Below are 18,575 nucleotides of genomic sequence, written 5' to 3' on the forward strand. Positions count from 1 at the left end.
AACTTTGCTCTCATCTCTGTTGTCTGTGATCTAGTGTTTCCCCTCAACCCTTAGCTGGCCATGTGGTACCTACTGTACACCTTCACCAATCTGTGTGTGTTTGTGTGTGTGTGTGGCTGGACAGATGGCCATGCCAGTTACTGTGTCACTGTTGGGGTGTGGAGCAGCCAGACCAGCTGGTACCACCCCAACCCTCCCCCTCCCACACACACAACCCACTGCTCCTTCCCATCCTCCACTTCTCCTCCTCTAAACTCCCTTCTCCTCCTCACTTCTTTTTGTCCTCCTCCTCATCACTCCTCCTTCTTTCCAGCTCCATGGAAACATCGGGGGGTCCCCGCTTGATTAGGCAGGATTAATGACAGACTGCAGTGTGTGTGTGTGTGTGTGCGCGTGTGTGTGTGTGTGTGTGTTTCCCCAGGAGAAATTGTGTCAGATTGAACAGTCTATCTAATATTAACCTCTCCATGGTTGCCACTTTTTGCTTTTCTCATGGTAATATTCAATGGGCTCCACCCACCAAAGATGTGTGTGTGTGTGTGTGTGTGTGTGTGTGTGTGTGTGTGTGTAAGACTGAGGTACATCCTGGTTATGTAAAGCATGTTTCCACCCACTTTGTAATTTGAGAATCAAAAAGCCAAAAAGGAAATTACTGGAAATGTGAAAACTAAAGGTGCTTTCAGACAGCTACGCAGCCTGTGTAGGTCCTACTGTAATCTCATTACACAGCTACATTGACTAAGTTTTAGCTTACAATAGAAGAAATAGTTAGAAACATGACACGATCTGGTTCCACTTATTATTTACTGGTTCCACTTATTATTTATTCACCATTCTCTATTTATCTATTTCAGAGCTGTTCATACTGTTCATATTGTAATATAATACTTATATAATAACATAATACTTATTTATTCCAGCATCCTGTGCACTATGTTCCATAATTAAAATAATAATATTTTATCATAAAAATAATTTACTCCTGCACTCTTCATTGCACTACTGCCTCAACCTGTCTATATTGTTTCTGTTTATAGTGTGTATATATTGTTTGTTTTTGTTGTTTGTTTTGTATGAGTAAGCACATTGTGAGCAATGTATAATCCAAAGCAAAATTCCTCGTATGTGTCCTCATACCTGGCAAATAAAGCTGATTCTGACGATTAATATAGAAAGTTGTCATTTTTTAAAATCTGGAAATAAAAGCTAATTTAACTCATGTAGCTTAATCCTAAAATAGGATGTACAGAACGTGTGCAGTGAAGTACGGTGACTGATTCTTAATACTACAGTACCCATCAGTCTCACCGGAAAGATGCCGGACAGAGGCCAAATCAGAGCTGTAGCAAATTCAAAACGCCTCGCTTTTGAAAATTTTTGTCAAAACATAGTGTAATCTTCAGCTTCAGGTCGGTGTCACTACCACACACAGCAGAATGTATGCTCTGTGATTGGATGTTTCTTACTGAAATGTTGATAGTTTTTGTATATTTCTATGTACACGGCTTACACCTCTGACTTTTGATCAAAGCAGCAGATATTTTCCAACACAGATGTTCCTCCTTTGCGTTGATGATTCAATCAGGAGAGTTTTGTGAGAACTCCAAATGTCAGTCACCAACACTGTCAATGCAGAAAATTAACATTTACCTCAGAAGCCCAAAATAACTTCTCCATGTAGACTTTGAAGTACGCAGAGCCTCAATTGTAACACAGCTCATATCTGTGTCATTGTGTATCCAAGTGTGTCGTCGTTACGTCTGGGCCTTTAAATGTTCATGTGTTAATATGACTTTGCATCTAAACGTCTTTGAGTTTTGCGTGTGTGTGTGTGTGTGTGTGTGTGTGTGTGTGCCAAGAAGGAGCTAATACAGTCCCAGCTCTCAGCCAGGATTAGAAGCTTCCAGCAGGTTTCTGGAGGGTTTTATGTCTAAAACCCAAACTAGAGGGAACCCACAACAGCCAATTACACTGTCTCTAGGGCAAATGTGTGTGGTTGTGTGTGTGTGTGTGTGTGTGTGTTGATCATCAGAAAGGTAGTGCAGGCACACACACACATACAGAGAGAGTGTATGTTAAAGTGGAGCTGGCATCTGGTGCCACTCAATTAGCTGCGACCAGTCTGCCAATAGCCAGAATCCATTTAACTGCCAGCAAAGGGGCATGAGTAGACACACACACACACACACACACACACGCACACACACACACACACACACACACACACACACACACACACACACACACACACACACACCTTGAGGAACACCAAACAGTGATGATGTGACTTCCTTGGCTTTTGTCCACAAGGAGTCTTGAACCCTTTATTATCCAGGAGTTCAGATAAGAGCTCACTTGAGCTCCTTCAGCTGCTGAAGGAGGGAAATGTCTTTAAGAAAATGACGTCCATTTAAGCTTCAAACTGACTCATTTGCAGTTTTCTGTGTTTCTTTAAGAACTTGTATTTACCTGTGCTTAAGAAAAGAGATGCAAACTGAACTGCTACATGAGAAGCATGTAGAGCAAACCTGAATAATTTCTCAGAACCTTTGGGCCAACTACCAACCAGTTTTGGATGCATTATCAAGCAATGTACAAACGTTTCCATCCCTCTATTGATTTAAACGAGAAGCATGAAAGAGTTATTCAAATAGACATTACATGTCTTACATTTGTTAACTGAACATGTCTATGTTTTGGACAATTGGAAACACAAAACAAGAAATTTGAAGACTTGACTTTGGGCTGTGGGAAATTGTGATAGCCATCGCACATTGTTAATTCTATTATTTCTATTATTTACCAAATGTTTCCTGAGAATAAGGCTTATCGACAATTACAATTCTTAGTTGCAGACCTAATGTTGACAAAAATGGCCCAAATATGTGACTTGACAAGAAGGTAACACAGGTTTGTTTTTGGCTTTTGGAGTTCTACTTTTGGGGACAAATGCAGGTTAAACACAAGTCCTTGACAGATAAAGTGCATCAATGTCCTGCAAATGTAAAGTGTTTGTCATAGTTCTTGTGTACAGCGGATGCCTGTGTGTGTGTTTACCTGTCGCAGTGGTTGCACTTGAATGGCTTCGCTCCGGTGTGTTTGCGGTAGTGTCGTGTCAACTCGTCACTGCGGGCAAAACGCCATTCGCAGCCCTCCCATGAGCACTTATAGGGCTTCTCACCTGAGACAGAGAGAGAGAGAGATGATAAGGTGTCACATTTTATTATAATTTCTACATCTAAATTCACGTATCTAAACAACAGCTGTTCACTAATTTACAGGTAACAACCCCTGGCTTTTTCCAGACCCAAACACACATGCACACAGACATACATACACACACACACACACACACACACACACACAAAGCCCAAGGGCCGGGCAGGCAGACCAGTTTTAACACAACAGCCATTTTAATGAGCCAATACACTCAATTAGCTGTAAATTAAGTCTTTCAGCACTGTGGCGTGTTAATTCATAATCCTAAATTCACGCTGAAATGAATCTCATTTTGTTCCACACACACACACACACACACACACACACACACACACACACACACACACACACACACACAGAGGTGGTGGGATCTGAAATGTAAATTAAGTTTCATCCCCCACTTCACCAGATGGGAAAAGAGATTGTCTATTGTTCTCAGCCTGTAGTTATCTCTCCATGATAGAAAGCCTTCCAGCTGTGTGTGTGTGTGTGTGTGTGTGTGTGTGTGTGTGTGTGTGTCTTTCAGGAGCAGCCTGTCTTCAGATTGGAGGTGGTGATGTCTGACTGCCTGTATAAGAGTGTGTTTCTCTCTGTGGGTGTGATTGGGGTATATGTGGGTCAACAGATAAATCAGAATATCATATACCACCCCAAAAAGTAAGACTACAACAACTAATGTTAATACAAATAAAAATAAATAATACATTTTCCTTTATTAAGCTATGTTTCATTAATACAATGTTTAACAATGCAAGCAAAAACACAGTTATGGGCACATTTCAATGAACACTTGAAATAAGTATAATTAAGTTAACAGAGTAACAAAACATGAACAAGCTATTTCTGGATTATATATCAAACTGCAATACAACTGAGTATGTCATGCCCCACTGTGCGTGCAGACTAAATTTTTCATTTTTCAGTGAATTCAACCCCCAACTGCCTTCACAGGAAACCATAAAAGATTTCTTTACTGGCATGACCTTGTTTGTGCATATAGTTGGTGTGTTTCATTTTTGGATATATTCAGAAGTATTCATTTTGGTTCAAAACCTGAAAGAGTAAGATTGGTTCTGGGTTTTTTTTAAAAACGTGATGATGTTGCATTGCTTTGTGGCTAAAGTTGAACCAAGTTCGATCCAGTGTCATTTTTGTTCCAGAGACCTCTGGGTCAGGACTCCCACTGCCTCAACGCAGTAGCATTGTTTAAATGAAAAGGGAGGAAGCCGTTTTGACACTGCACAAACATCAAGCAAACCAAGTTATTTTAAATCAAATAAATGACATACGTGTTAAATATTTACAATATCAATAAAGAGGAAACACTTTAAAACACAGGCCTTTCTCCACTGCATACTCTCAAACTGGCCGAACCTACTTGCAGACCACTAGTGTGTGTGTGTGTGTGTGTGTGTGAGAGAACTGGGGGGTGGTAACTATAATTGGGGTCCTAATGACTCTTAATGGGGAGTAATATAGCAGTTTACAGTCAGTTAGCCAGATGTCCTAGCAGCCCCTCCACTCCCATCACAGCATACACCAATTCAAAACAAAGTGGCACTAATGTGAAAACTAAAGTATTTCACAATATGGTGGAAACATAATTGGATGCAAAAGAATGTGTATATGTTTACAAGCACGTCGGTTTTTCAGCAGGATTTTTTGGAAATAAAAATGACAGCCAACAAACCCTGACAGAGAAACTCATTTTATATAAGTATAACCTGTTTCCAGATCTCTGCATTGCCACCCGTGTGGCAACTGAAATTATGTTGGTGGGAAAGTTACGTCAGCTGCTTGTGATTGGTTAGGAAACTCAGGAACCATTCCTGAACAGAAAACAGCAGAAATGGACATCAGATAAATAATATAGTGAACAAAATGGCAATTCAGTCAGATCATGCCCATCACTTCAGTTGGAAAAAATCATCTGATGTTACTGGTTTTTTTCATTTTTTTAAGTATGTAATCTTGTTACACCTTCTTGAAAACATTTGAATGCTAGTTGAAGGAAACACTTGTTTTTCTTTTACTTTGGAGATACATTTAAATGTAGACATATCTACAGATGCAGCTTCCTATTTTGATTTTCATGTACCTTCTTTCTTTTTTGCGCTGTTTACACAGTCCCCAAAGTCCCCAAAGTCCCCAAAGCAAAGTCCCCAAAAGTCCCCAACCGTACCACAGGGCATAACGTCTCTATTCCATACCAACAGGAGAACTAACTTTAATTGCCTTGATTCCCCACCTTGAATCATCATGCCAGAATAACAGAAGCTGTAGAAAGTAGACCTTCACATGGACTAATATCTGAGGTGCAGAGCAGCTCTGACAGCAAGGTGATGCAACGACCAGTAAAAGATTACGTGCTACAGGAACATCCAACTGTGAATGATGCCCCTCGTCCACTTTATTTCCCCCCAATTCCTGTGTCTCTTTCAGTCGTATTTCATCCACAGATACAACGTGGCTGCAAGAAGACGCAGTTGTTCTCGGACTGAATTAATTTCAGATCATGAGCTGCTCTCTCCATGATTTGCATATTCAAATTCTCCAGTCAAATCTTGTGCAGTCAGTTGCTGATTTCCACAACAGGGATCTTGGTTTTGTTGCTGCCTCACCATTGTGCATTATTGGAGACAGGCCTTCCTCTGCCACCTCATCTATAGTTTCTGATTTGTTAGGGGACAAGACCAAATATAAAGTATCCTCCCTCTCCAAGCGAGCCTCTGCTGCACTAGCTTTTGCATTTATTTGGGTTTTGCTATCAAGCGTTACTTTCATTGGTCTTTTTGAAGAGCTGAAACATGCTCTTGGAGGTTCTGTCCATATTCTAGCTAAATTAGTATCTACTGTACTAGCAGTAAAGTTGAGCACCTAATCATTTTAAAAGATACAGAACAACACATGCGCTGATTCATAGAAGGGGAACTCCACCAATACTACACATCAAAGTCTGTTTACACTCCTGCACTCCTGCATATGTGAAAAAGAACAAGTGGAGCATTTAACTGAAATGATGAACTATCATCTGGTTAGTTCATCTGGTTTGGCTCTAAGGGTCAATATTTAATCTTTAGTTTTTTTCTGTAGTCTTGTTACTTCTAATTCACCTCAACTAAGGTTGTTAAAAGAGATCAATTAAGATGGGAGAGTTCAAGACTGTCACAACCAGTGCAAGACTTTTTTCAGTTATATTTGTTTTGTTCAAACTGTACTTTTAATGTACAACAGCTATTTTTGTAAAGGCCCACAATCAGACATCTGTGAAAGAAGTGTGATTCTACAACAGATTCACTTTTTGTTCTGTAAAGAAACCAAAAATCCTCCATGTTGAATATTCAGCAGCAGTATCTGAATGTGTGAATCCTCCCACACACTCCACAGAGTCCCCTCGCTCAGGACTGAATACAGGACCAATATTTTCAACATACAATAGCAAACCCCTTGGCAGCTTATCCTGTTGGAGAAATGCTACACTCTCAACCTGTGTGTGTGTGTGTGTGTGTGTGTGTGTGTGTGTGTGTGTGTGTGTGTGTGTGTGTGTGATATGGGGTATGAGTGGGGGCCGCAGGTGCCAGACAGGCGGCCGTTTCACACCCGTCTTCTGTAATTGGCCAGGGCACCCCATCTTCCTTCAATAGGACCCCCCTAACACACACACACACACACACACACACACACACACACACACACACACACACACACACACACACAAGGAATGAAGCAAAGCCAGCTCGGGCCTGACGCCACAGCTACCATGACGCCAGCCAATTATAGCACGGCAAGGCAAGGATGCGTGAAAAAGTCACCTAGCAACTGAGAGAAATAGAGAAAGGGGGGGGTGGGGTGGGTGGGTGAGTGAAAGAGAGAGAAAGAGAGAGAGATTAACAGGCATGTACAATCAACCAGCCACTAACCAATTATGGAAGAGTGTGATGCAGTTGCTTGGCAACCCAAACTGAATGAGCAAGTGGAAGAGAGAGAGAGAGAGAGAGAGAGAGAGAGAGAGAGAGAGAGAGAGAGAGAGCAGGTTGGAGGTTGGATTCAGTAGAGGAGTATAGAGGTATATGTATGTGTATGTGTGTGTGTGTGTGTGTGTGTGTGTGTGTGTGTGTGTGTGTGTGAGTCTGAGGTTACAGCAGGGTTTTTCCTGAATTCACATGAGGCTGTGGTACCTGCTGAGGGTGGGGGTGGGGTGGGGGTTGAGGTCTTGGGAAGTCAGACTCAAGCTGGAGTGTTTTTTTTCATGTTTTAACCTGTGAACTACACATCACTTTACATCACGTTTTGCTTTACAAGCCCTAGACACATACATAAACCATAAAAAGTGAACACAAAACCTGCATTAATTGTCGTCAAAATTACATTATCATTGTAAGGTTATGCAGTGCAGACTTTTCATTTGAATGTGCACCTAATCTACATTTAATATTAACATTCACAAAAATCAATGCAGACTCATTGCTCTCTCTCAACAACGTTTTAATTGATTTGCATACTACCAGTGTATAGATTATCATCCTGTTGTTTAGGGTGTGTTGGTTAAATTTTGATGTGTGGCCAACTGAAGGGCTTTGGAGAATATTACTTCAATCAAGTTCAGACATTTGCTCTTTATCTTTATGAGGCCATTCTTTTCTAGTCATGTTTTCAGTGTTTGTGTAGTTTTATGTAGATACAGATCTGCTTGTAATAAAGCTGCTTTATTGTTTAATTTTATTCAGTTTTTCTGTCATTTTGTACTAAAGTCTCTTAAAACCTCTCTTTAAAAAAAAAAAAGGTTAAACAGTTTTTATACATATATACATATACTCTCACTGTAAAAATATTGGGATTTTACTAAACCATTAAGCCTGTATGGTGTATTGTACCACATTTCTGTCGTACACTTGCTGATTGGTGTCTATTTGGTTGTTTTGGGTTTTGTCTGGGTATGTTAACTTAACTGCCGTTGAACTTTTAGACAACCAGACAGCTTGTTGTTGGAGTTGTTGAAAGGTGTATTTCTTCACTGATGGAGCTAGGGTTGCAGTCCCCCCCCCCATGTCTCCAGTCTTGGTTCTTCACTATTATATACATGTCTCTGTTTTATTTCTGTAATGAAAGCAAATCATCATCTGACAGCAGCTAAGTGTATTTTAACTGTGATCTGCAATTGTATTATACTGTATGCACATCGAAATATTGTATCAGGTGCCTGCACACTGAGTTGATGACTATTTCCTATTTAAGTACAGTTAAGACAAATACTCTTCCACTCCTTCCAAAACTGCATAACTATTCTGCTATCTCAGGTGCCAAGTATGTAGTTGGACTGCAGCTTGAATAACAAGGAGGATACAATTATTAGCCATCTAGTGTTTTTAGAGATAAAACCTGGCTCTGACTCAGAACAGCTCTGACTGGGTACTTTAGAGATTTACTGAATTAATTTGTACATCTTTTAATGTTACAACTCTCCCTGTCTGAACATTTTCATATTGCTGCGGCTCAGAGAAATTGTTTTGTATATGAACAGAGGAATATTATTACCAACATTATGTGGAATTGCTACACATGTAACAGTAAACTCCTGACAAACCTCACTATAATTATGTTTCTAATGGCCTCTGGTGTGCACAATGTGACAGTAAGTGTATTGATACTGTGCAGGCTTTCTGCAGTTGCTCCTCCCCGTGGTCTCTGCTATGTTAATCCCTCCATACATGTATGTCCAATGATTTATGGTCATAATAACCCAAAAAGAGGATTAAGCTAATTAAACCAGTGATGTGCTTGTAGTGAACACATTGGGAGGGAATACACCACCCCCACATTTATACCACACACGCACACTGAAGAAGCTGCGGTATCTCCAGGGTGCCTTTTTTCCTCAGTGAATGATTCACCTTTAAAAGCTCATCTTTGGTTAGCATGACTCGACTGTAGAATCATCAGAAGATTAAAGATACTGCAGCTAGCGGCCAGGCTACCTAGAAAGCTAGCTGCTCCATTCTGGATTAACTATAATAAAGCTACAGCTGTGGGTTCCCCCGGCTATGCTAGGTGCTGGCCTTGAATGTAATGCTATACTTAAAGCCATGCGATGGTCACTGGGATCATATAAGCCTGTAACACGCTGGATTAATGATGCCAAGGTTGCCAGTATTAATACAGTAGAAGGTCTGCAGGCTATGTACTGTAATCCTGATGAACACCAAGGAAACTGCTAACACTGGATGATGACAACTGGAGGCCATGAACCACTCCAGATACTGTAAATGACACTGGGGTCCAAGCTAAAGTTGAATAATGCTAGCTTCAGGTGGTGCAGGTCTGTACAGGCCTCATGCTGCAGATAAGTGATGGATTCAGACTCAGTTACTTGACTAAAATCTAGAATGCATTTTGACGTGACAGCAGATGAAAGGATTTATAAGAATGTATAAATATGTGGGGCTAAACTAGTTCCTGTCACTTGCAAAGTAGTGATGTAGCTCTGAGCGACAATCGTAAATCAAAACAACCTCCAAAAAGAATAATGGCTAAATACATTTTCAGACAAACAATTCATAAAGTTTCTATTTTCTTTGGTTCAACTAAAAACACAAAATTACTACTATACTACTACTATCATTACAAAATCATGTGCTCTCCACAGTAAAATCCTTCCTCATAGTATAGTAAAACACTGTAGAGAGTTTTGACATCGGATTTCTCAACAGTACCTTACTAGTATCTGAAACAATAACACCCTTACTAACGCACCCCTTTGCATTTATTTGTGTCTTAAATGCAGGGCTGCTTTTGGTCTATACGTCTATAAGACTTTTTTTTTTGTGGACTCAACTTTATTTTGGTTGGTTTACTTGTGAATTTGGTTGAAAAGTCAGAGCACTTTTTCCCCAATTACTTTTATTGTATGTCAAACAAGATATGCTTCTGTTTGGTATACAGACTTAATTGTGTAATTGATTGAAAGGTTTAGTTTCTATATGACCGACAACAGGTGGTTCAGGTGACTTAATGCAGTTTAAACCAGGAATTCATCATTATCTGCATCAGTCAAATCCATCTTCACTCATGTGTCTCCTTCATTAACCCAAAACTCGTCCCCACATGCTTACACTTTGCAGAGCTCATGGCAAACAGCCCCTGGACACATTAGCCTGATGTGTGTTCTGTCTGAGGGGTCACTGAGAAGGCAGCTGTAGTTAGCAACTTAAGCTGCATGTCTGACCCAGTTGGACACGGCTGAATTATCAATGTCATTTACTGTACTACCAGTCTATCACTCATCAGGCAATTACTGAGGCACGGCCTTTTGGCCATGAGCTGGAGCATGAGGAAATTAATAAATCTAGAGGATCACCTGAGAAGCAAAAGAAGACGAGCAGAGGGCCTTTAAAAAAAACTCAACTTTCTTTGCAAATGTCTCCATGAGCTCAACCAACTCACAAGGTGAAGTATCTTTTGGGTTATGTACATGTGCTGGGTTTAGCCTTACTCAGAGCTCCAGGTTTAGACATATTGTTGGAGCTACTACATCTTGTGTAATGACAATTCTTTAGGACGTGGACACATTTTTCATTGTTTTGGTTCTGAACTCCAGCACATTGGGTTTGAAAAGGAGCATAGACTATGAGGCAGAAATGCTGACTATCAGTGTGTTAATGGTGTAGGAATTGTTTTCACTTCTATATATAGTCTCCTAATTCAAGGGCACAGTTAAGTAACTGGAAAAGTTGAATAAACTTGAATAAGGTCATTATTTTCAATATTTATTGTCAAGTCTCACAGACGTCATCAGACACTTGGTATCTTCCCAGCTGATGCTCTGTCAGGCATGTACTACAGCCAGCTTCAATTCTTTTTTCAGGGCACTTTGCCTGCAGTCTGGTCTTCAGCATTTAAACACATGATCAGTTGGATTGAGGTCATATGACTCACTTGGACAACCAAAAACGTCACCATGTTTGGCCATAAAACTCCTTGTTTGTCTGTATGTTGTCCTGCTGCATTGCCCTAAAGCAGTGTTATGTTTCACAAATGATTGTTGCTAGCAAATTACAGATACAGTATATTTACAGGTTTATTGCATGTTCATGCATGGGTAGTGAACTTAGTATACTTTTGATTAGTAAAACATGTCAAAATGATAGGACGAGATCTTATGTTGCAAATCTTTCTCAAACTGGCTCCATGTATACAAAGGGCTATGAATATTACAGTCTTCACATAATATCGATGTGAATACCCTGAAGATGTAGCTGAAAGTCAGCACTGTAACCTCATAATCACTGTGCTGAAATAATGTAATATAAAAGTACTTGTGCTGAAAAGTTGTAATGAATGTAATGAAGGTCTTACCTGTGTGAGTCCTCTGATGTGCCTTCAGATGGGAGCTCTTGGTGTAAACCTTCCTGCAGCCATTAAACTGGCACCGGTGGACTCTCTTTTTGTTCTCTGGTATGTCTCCTCCAAGACTTCCTCCTCCTCCCTGCTCGCTGTCACTGAGGGCTCCTCCACGGCTCGGCGGTGATGGTAATGCTCGTGCTGCCACCAGTTTAGCCGCCCCAAACCCAACCTTCTTTGCCACAAATTTGAGCGTTAGTGTACCGTCTGCCGTCGCAGTCAGTGTTTGTGTGGGCTTGATGAGGTGGCGGCCAAGCTCTGGTGACGATGGTGGTGTAAGGGATGTAACAGCGGCGCTGAGCTGTGCGGCACTGACTCCTGTGAGGACTTGGTCCTTTGGTGTAAGGGTTTCAGTCCCTGCCTCTGCTTGGGTCCTGCTGGGGTTGGGCACCTGGAGGATTTTGGCCTGGACCTTGGGGAGGGTTATCAGTAGTGGAGGGGGGCTGGGCGGGTCAGGGAGGCTGGGGAGGAGGGGGTCCATCAGGTCTTCGTCACTGTCACCGCCCTGTATGAAGGTCGGCGTTAAGAGACAGTCCAGCTCCTCATCAAAGAGCTCTGAGAGTCTCTTGGGCTCCGTCTGTAGATAGCGCTCCAGCTCGAGACATGTCTGCAAGACAAGGAAGCACATGAGTCTGTTAGTTCAGTATTTCTCGCAACTTCAGTCACACCATCTACATATGCAAGATGCTGTCTCACTGCAAAGTTGGTGACTAAATGGCCTTTAGCCATCAGGTTCATCCACGCTTCAGCAAGTCCATTTTATTCATATACCCCGATACACATAAGCTATATCACCACCCGTTGACTAGTAACATACAATCATATTCTGACAGGTGTAGAGGAATTTATAACCTCACCAGTCTCATTGTTACTCTGCTGATACCTTCGTTCCACCATCATTTACTTCTGCTGAAGCTCCCACCACAACTTCAAACTCATCATATTTTTGGCATTGTTGACTTTGCTATTATCTAATGTTCATGTATACAGCAATCTCTGATATCAGTACACTATCATTCTGTATGTAAAAACTAATATGTTGGAGGATTTGTTGTTGCTGCTCAGATTCTTTGAGAGTACACTTTTATTTGTAATAAATGCTCACTTCCTTAACGTGTCTCTGACTGAAACAGTAATCCAGCATTAACTACACTGAATTGCACTGCAATGCCAGGAACAGCACCTCTCTATCATTGTTCTTCAGTTGACTTTGCATGACTTTCCAGGGTCTCTGATCACTCAATGGAGGTGTTAGTTCGAGCTTATCAATCAAGTCATTCCATGGGCTACCCTGGTCATGGGGACACACTCATTAGAAATTGGCTCCATAGCGCTACTAGAGGTCAGAAACTCCAGAGAGAAAGACCATGGTTGTGGTTAAAAGAAACCAAATCTGATTATAAGTCAGGATACTAGGATCTGGAACAAAAACAGCAGCCTTCCATGTCAAAGTCACATGCCTTGTGTATAGCCATCCACCATTTAAGGACCAGTGTTGGATTGTCAGGAAAATGTAAACATAGGTTGGTTTAACTGTTTGAACAAAAGACCAATGCAATTGTTTTGCCTCTTTCAGGGGTTTTCTCCCAACTGCAGTGTGTTCAGAGCCCCTATTAACTAGTCTATTTAAATTCAAATACCCACTGCAGGCTTTATATTTCTCTGCAGCTGTTGACCATGTCACCTGGCACATGGCAGTCCTGAGAGAGGAGGGATTTACTCTGTGATTGATTGCCGCTGCCTGGCCAAGCTCTACGGAGCCCTGAACTGTGGAAGCCTTGCCTGTTTGCCTCTGCTCACCCAAATCATCCAGCCATGGAAGTTATATCGCAAGATAGAGGAAGGAAGTTGAGCGAGGTGATGGAGGGAAAGTCAAACAAAGAAACAAAAGAGAAGGACGGGAGATAGGGAGAAAGAAACAAGCGAGTCATTCTACAATTGTTTTTTCAACCTTTATCCAGAAACAACAGAGACATCTGTGCATTGTTTATACAGTTCCAGTTCTGGCAGCAGAGCAGCATCACCACAGTTGTTCATCTGCTAGGGCTTCAGTGCCTTGGTCAAGGGCACCGGCCACATCACCTCAAGGGATTTTAGCCAGAAACCTTTAGGTCAGTAACCTAATTTTGTAACCTCTGTAATTCCTGCCCACTCTCACTGGAACCACCAACTGCACTTCTGAGGTCTACATGGGACTTTAGTCGATCCTGCTCCTGCTTTGATCTCTTACACCACCTACAACACTGTTTTTTATCGAACTTCTGTCTGCCTTGTTCCACAGGGGAAATAAGACACATGTAGCTGTTATAGCTGATCGTAATCTAAAGAAGTAAAAATGAAGTTTCCACAGCTGTTTGATATAAAATGTAAACTAAAAAAACAAATGCTATTAAAGGGGTACAAAGAGTGCCTCTTATAGTTTAGATGGTTTTACAAAGCAACAGATGCAAACCAGATGGTGGAACATCAGATTTTAGAGCAGCAGTTTTAGTAAATATTTACACAATATAACTGTTAAAACATATGGCAAAATAATGTGTCAACTGAAAAGAATGAGATGCAAAATGTTGCAGCACAATAAACGTATGGGAGTATTAGCAGAGTGCGGGCATCTCATTCTTTTCAGTTGTATCCAGCCCCTTTTTGCCCTGCACCTCACCGGTGGGGATGTGCACACTACCATTACTGCTCTACAAAATAATGTGTCAATCATTAATCAATTCATGGTTAACCGCAAAATAATGACATATTTTCCATTATGAAATTTCATTCTGTAATGACAATGCTGACCAATTATCCGACCAACAGGAGTAGCATTGAATTTCATGAAAATTCTCACCAAAATCTGCTTCTGTTCCCCCGAAAAAAACACCTGTTGGGTCCATGGATTTTAAATGTTTGTGGTTGCGCCTGTGTGTTCCCATAATAAAGACTATTTTATGTACTATAATAACAAAATCTTCACCAAACCTCATTAAAGTTGCCGCCCAACTGTCAAACGTATAGTTTATGTACTGTCCAACCTTGAAATATCATCACTATAGTGATCAAACTGGATCAAACTTCCAGCTGTAGGTTTACATTCCAGTTGCTGCTCTGTAACTGTCCACTCAGCACTTTCTTGCAAGCTACCTGGCTCGAACACCATCCTGCAGCATACTGCCTTTACTGTATCTATTTGGAATTGAATTATTTCCTCTGTGTGGCCAAAGGCCTTTGGCAGCTGAGGGTTCTCATCCTGATCCTTTGGCTCTTTCCACCTCTGCTATTGGAGCAAATTACAGCCACTACAGAATTTTTTTTTCTTTCTTTTTCTTAGCCACAACATCTTGTTGACTTGGTCCATTCAGACCGGCCAGCGCTGGAGCTTTGCTCTGCTCAGCCTCAGTGACGAGACAGACAAACCAACACATTTAGTCTGAACATCTGTTGAGTGGTGATAAGCTGAACTTCCCTCTCCCTCTTTTTTCCCCCCTTTCTTCTTCCCTTTGAAAGAATATCTTTTTTTCCTAAGGATGCTCATTTGCACATGAATATAAACCAAAGATATCTCTTTAGGAGGGTAACACTGCTTCATAAGGAAACTTGAAAATGAGAAGCTACATGTACAGAAGCAAAGATGACGCCAAGTAACAATATCTTTTGCAAAAGCTCATAGTGCTGAGGAAAACATTCAGGTTAGCCTTTTGTCTAGACTGTTGCTATGATTTGTTAGCATTGGTATTCCTTTGAGTAGTTGCTCCGTGTAATACAATATCTAATCAAGCACGCTAAAGGAGGCTATTATATCTGTTTAAATTAGATCAGTCATTGCTAATGCATCTAGGAACCAATACTGAAGATTATCAAGCAGACATCAGGTTATCTAGAGTGGAACTTAAACAGCCAAGTGCTTTATTTCAGGACAACTTAGCTGCATGGTTTGGATAGTAGAATAAGTACACTGTTCTTTGATCACTCATAGCAATATTAACAGAGTCTGAGAGGCATTACAAACCCAACCAATCACGCAGTCTTCTAAACAAATGTGGTTTCATACAAATAACAATCCAAAAGTTAATACAGTAAAAGCTATCATTCCAATTATGCACCATACTGTAAAAGAACAGTGTTTAATGTTGAACCAAGAAGTAAATCCCCAATGATTAACTTATTAGACCTAACTCATTAAGTTTGGTTTAAATTTAAAATCGTCTCTCCCAATCAGTGGTTTAGAAAATGTCATGTTTGCAGAAGTACTTGTTCTTGATTGGATGGTAGGTGTCAACTGTTGTAAATCAACGTGTGATGTATATAAAATTGCAAGTTACAAGTGTACCATTGATATACATCTGGGTAACTTGGCCATCTGGCTGACACAGCTACAGATTCAAGATACTGTGAGGATGTAAAGGTCATCAAAAGGAGTACTTTGCTACTGCACTGTATGAGTAACATTAAGGGTCGAGCATAATGCGTTCATTTTTTTTAATCGTATCAATCGCATGCCGCCATTTATTAATTTATTTTCACTTCACTCGGCTTTGCGTCGTGCCCAACAGGCTACTATTTTGCCGTACTTCCTCGTAACACATCCTGCTGCTGCAGGAATAGCAACGCGGATTTCGCATTGACATATACATAGATTTCGGTGCCTCATTCTGGTGCCACTGATATGCCTGCACTTCTCTCTGATGCTCTGAAACAGACGTTACAGGCAACACAAACACCGCTGCACGTGACGCTAGTTAACACTATACTCGACAGCAGCTAACGTTAGCCTACCGCTAGCCAGTAGCTGGATTAAACACGGTTAAAATGCTGACAGCTAACGCTAAACGGTGTAAAGTGTGTCTGTATTCCACTGTAGAGGATTCCGACACTGGGATGTAACAATCAGCAGCTGCCGTTGTCGGAAAAACACAGACGGTGCGTTCGATGAAACTGGTAATTTACAGCCTTGTGGTGCATTCAAAGTTGTTGTTAAATGCCCTTTTCCCATCTGGTGGTTGCTTTTGTCATTCAACAGCTATTTACTAGTGAAATAAGTTATTGTTATAGTGATTACATTATTATTAAAAATTTAATTTTGACGATATGGCCTTAGCAATAAACAAGCCATTCTTTAATGTCGCCAACTGTTTAGTACCCTTCTTTTTTTTTACTTTCTTAAAAAGTATCAGTTCAGGCACCGTTAAGGCACCGGTACCGTTTTAAAAGTACCGCTTTAGCACCGGTATCCAAACCAAACAATACCCAACCCTAATATTGACTCTAGATTCAAATGTGTGACTAGATTAAATATATAATAAACAAATACAAATCTTAAAATCAAGTTCATAAAATCATTTTCTTTGCATTCATTTGATTCCCAATCAAGATACACTGGTAAGAATTGCTTTCCATTGTTAATATGTACTTAAAAACAGTTCTGAAATGCAAAATAATAGAATTTTAATCATGTGATAAAACATGTGATTAATCGCAATTAACTATAGAAATTCAACGATCGCGATTAAGAAAATGTAATCGTTTGACAGCCCTAGTAACATTACTAATCATCGTCGGAAACACAACTACAGCACCATAAATATCAGCTCTCTTTGATACAGTAAATACAGCCTCTATTAGTGATTTCTGATGGCACACTGTACCACTCTTATCACTTGGACTAGAAATCAAAAATAGAAAGGTCTGTGTGTCTCTTGGCGGGGGCTGGACTGATGCTGGGGATTGTGGGAGGTGGGCGGGCGAGGACAGAGAGTAGAGAGAGCCCGAGGCTGTAGAAGAGGAGCGAGCGGCAATCAAACCCACGGCTGGCAGTGAACGCACCGCCTCTGACATCACACGTATGACCTTCTCCTTCGTCTGTTTCTCCTACACACAATGAATATCAGGTAACAATGACATGTATGGCCTGCAGCGTGTGTGTGTGTGTGTGTGTGTGTGTGTGTGTGTGTGTGTGTGTGTCAGTTGGCTAACAGCTCAGACTGATAGCATGTGTAGGGCTCACCTCCTGTCCCCCTGCTCAGTCCCACACCATATGGAGAAAGGTCACATCGAAACACACACACACACGCACACTCGCACACTCGCACACTCGCACACAGGCAGCCAGTAACACTCATTCCCGTAAAAACATTTTGTTGACTGACTGTTGGAGCGTTTCAACACTCGGGTGGACACAAATCTCTCCTTGAATCATCAGTGCAAACAATGAGACACTGAGCTGAAGAAAATCTGCTTTACCGACAAAAAGTCAAATCTGCAACACAGTGCACACAACAGTATTCGGACATAAGTCAATAGAGACCCGCTGCAGCAAGAAACATCCAATCAGAGAGCTTCAGATTCTGTTGCTGGCAGCTAATGGCTGGCTGAAGTTAGAGGTTGATCTCTGTAGAACAAATAAAGAAGAAATAAATAACTAATGCTGCATTCACGTCATCTTTGGCAGAATAGGATGAATGGAAAAAAATCCTGTTATTCTGACTTGTGAGCGTTTCTGCTTTATTTTGAAATAGTTACTTTTTTGCTAGCCCTGCAGTCATACCAGATATGTACAAACAAGCAAAACCACAAAGAGATACTGCATAGCTGCTTTTTAATACTGACTCAACTGTATTTGTGTTAATACTGGATTTCATCTTGACATAACCGTCAGCATTGGTGGCTTGGCAGCCATTTGGCCACCAGCTTGTTGTAGGGCTGAGCAATATATCGATATTATATCGACATTGATATATGAGACTAGATATCGTCTTGCATTTTGGATATCGTAATATTGTGATATATACACACGTGTTGTCTTTTCCTGGTTTTAAAGGCTGCATTACAGTGAAGTGATGTAATTTTCTGGACTTACTTACTGTTTTATTATTTGCCTTTACCCACCTAGTCATGGTATCCACATTATTGGTGATTATTTAGCAAAACTCTCATTGTGTAAATATTTGGTGAAAGCACCAATAGTCAACCCT

The 18,575-nt window shown here is 40.8% G+C and overlaps 1 protein-coding gene across 1 annotated transcript in view; it reads right to left on the minus strand.

Annotated features, from left to right (window-relative positions):
- Positions 1 to 18,575, minus strand: part of klf7b (Kruppel like factor 7b) — a 67,641-nt gene that overhangs the window by 10,742 nt on the left and 38,324 nt on the right. Inside the window, exons 2-3 of the mRNA XM_078262388.1 lie at positions 11,572 to 12,223; positions 3,058 to 3,181 (exon numbers count right to left, since the gene is read on the minus strand). Of these exons, the coding sequence (XP_078118514.1) occupies positions 3,058 to 3,181; positions 11,572 to 12,223 (776 nt within the window). The remainder of the gene's footprint in view (positions 1 to 3,057; positions 3,182 to 11,571; positions 12,224 to 18,575) is intronic.

This window comes from Sander vitreus, chromosome 11 (genome assembly GCF_031162955.1).
Source record: "Sander vitreus isolate 19-12246 chromosome 11, sanVit1, whole genome shotgun sequence".
Classification (NCBI taxonomy): Eukaryota; Metazoa; Chordata; class Actinopteri; order Perciformes; family Percidae; genus Sander; species Sander vitreus.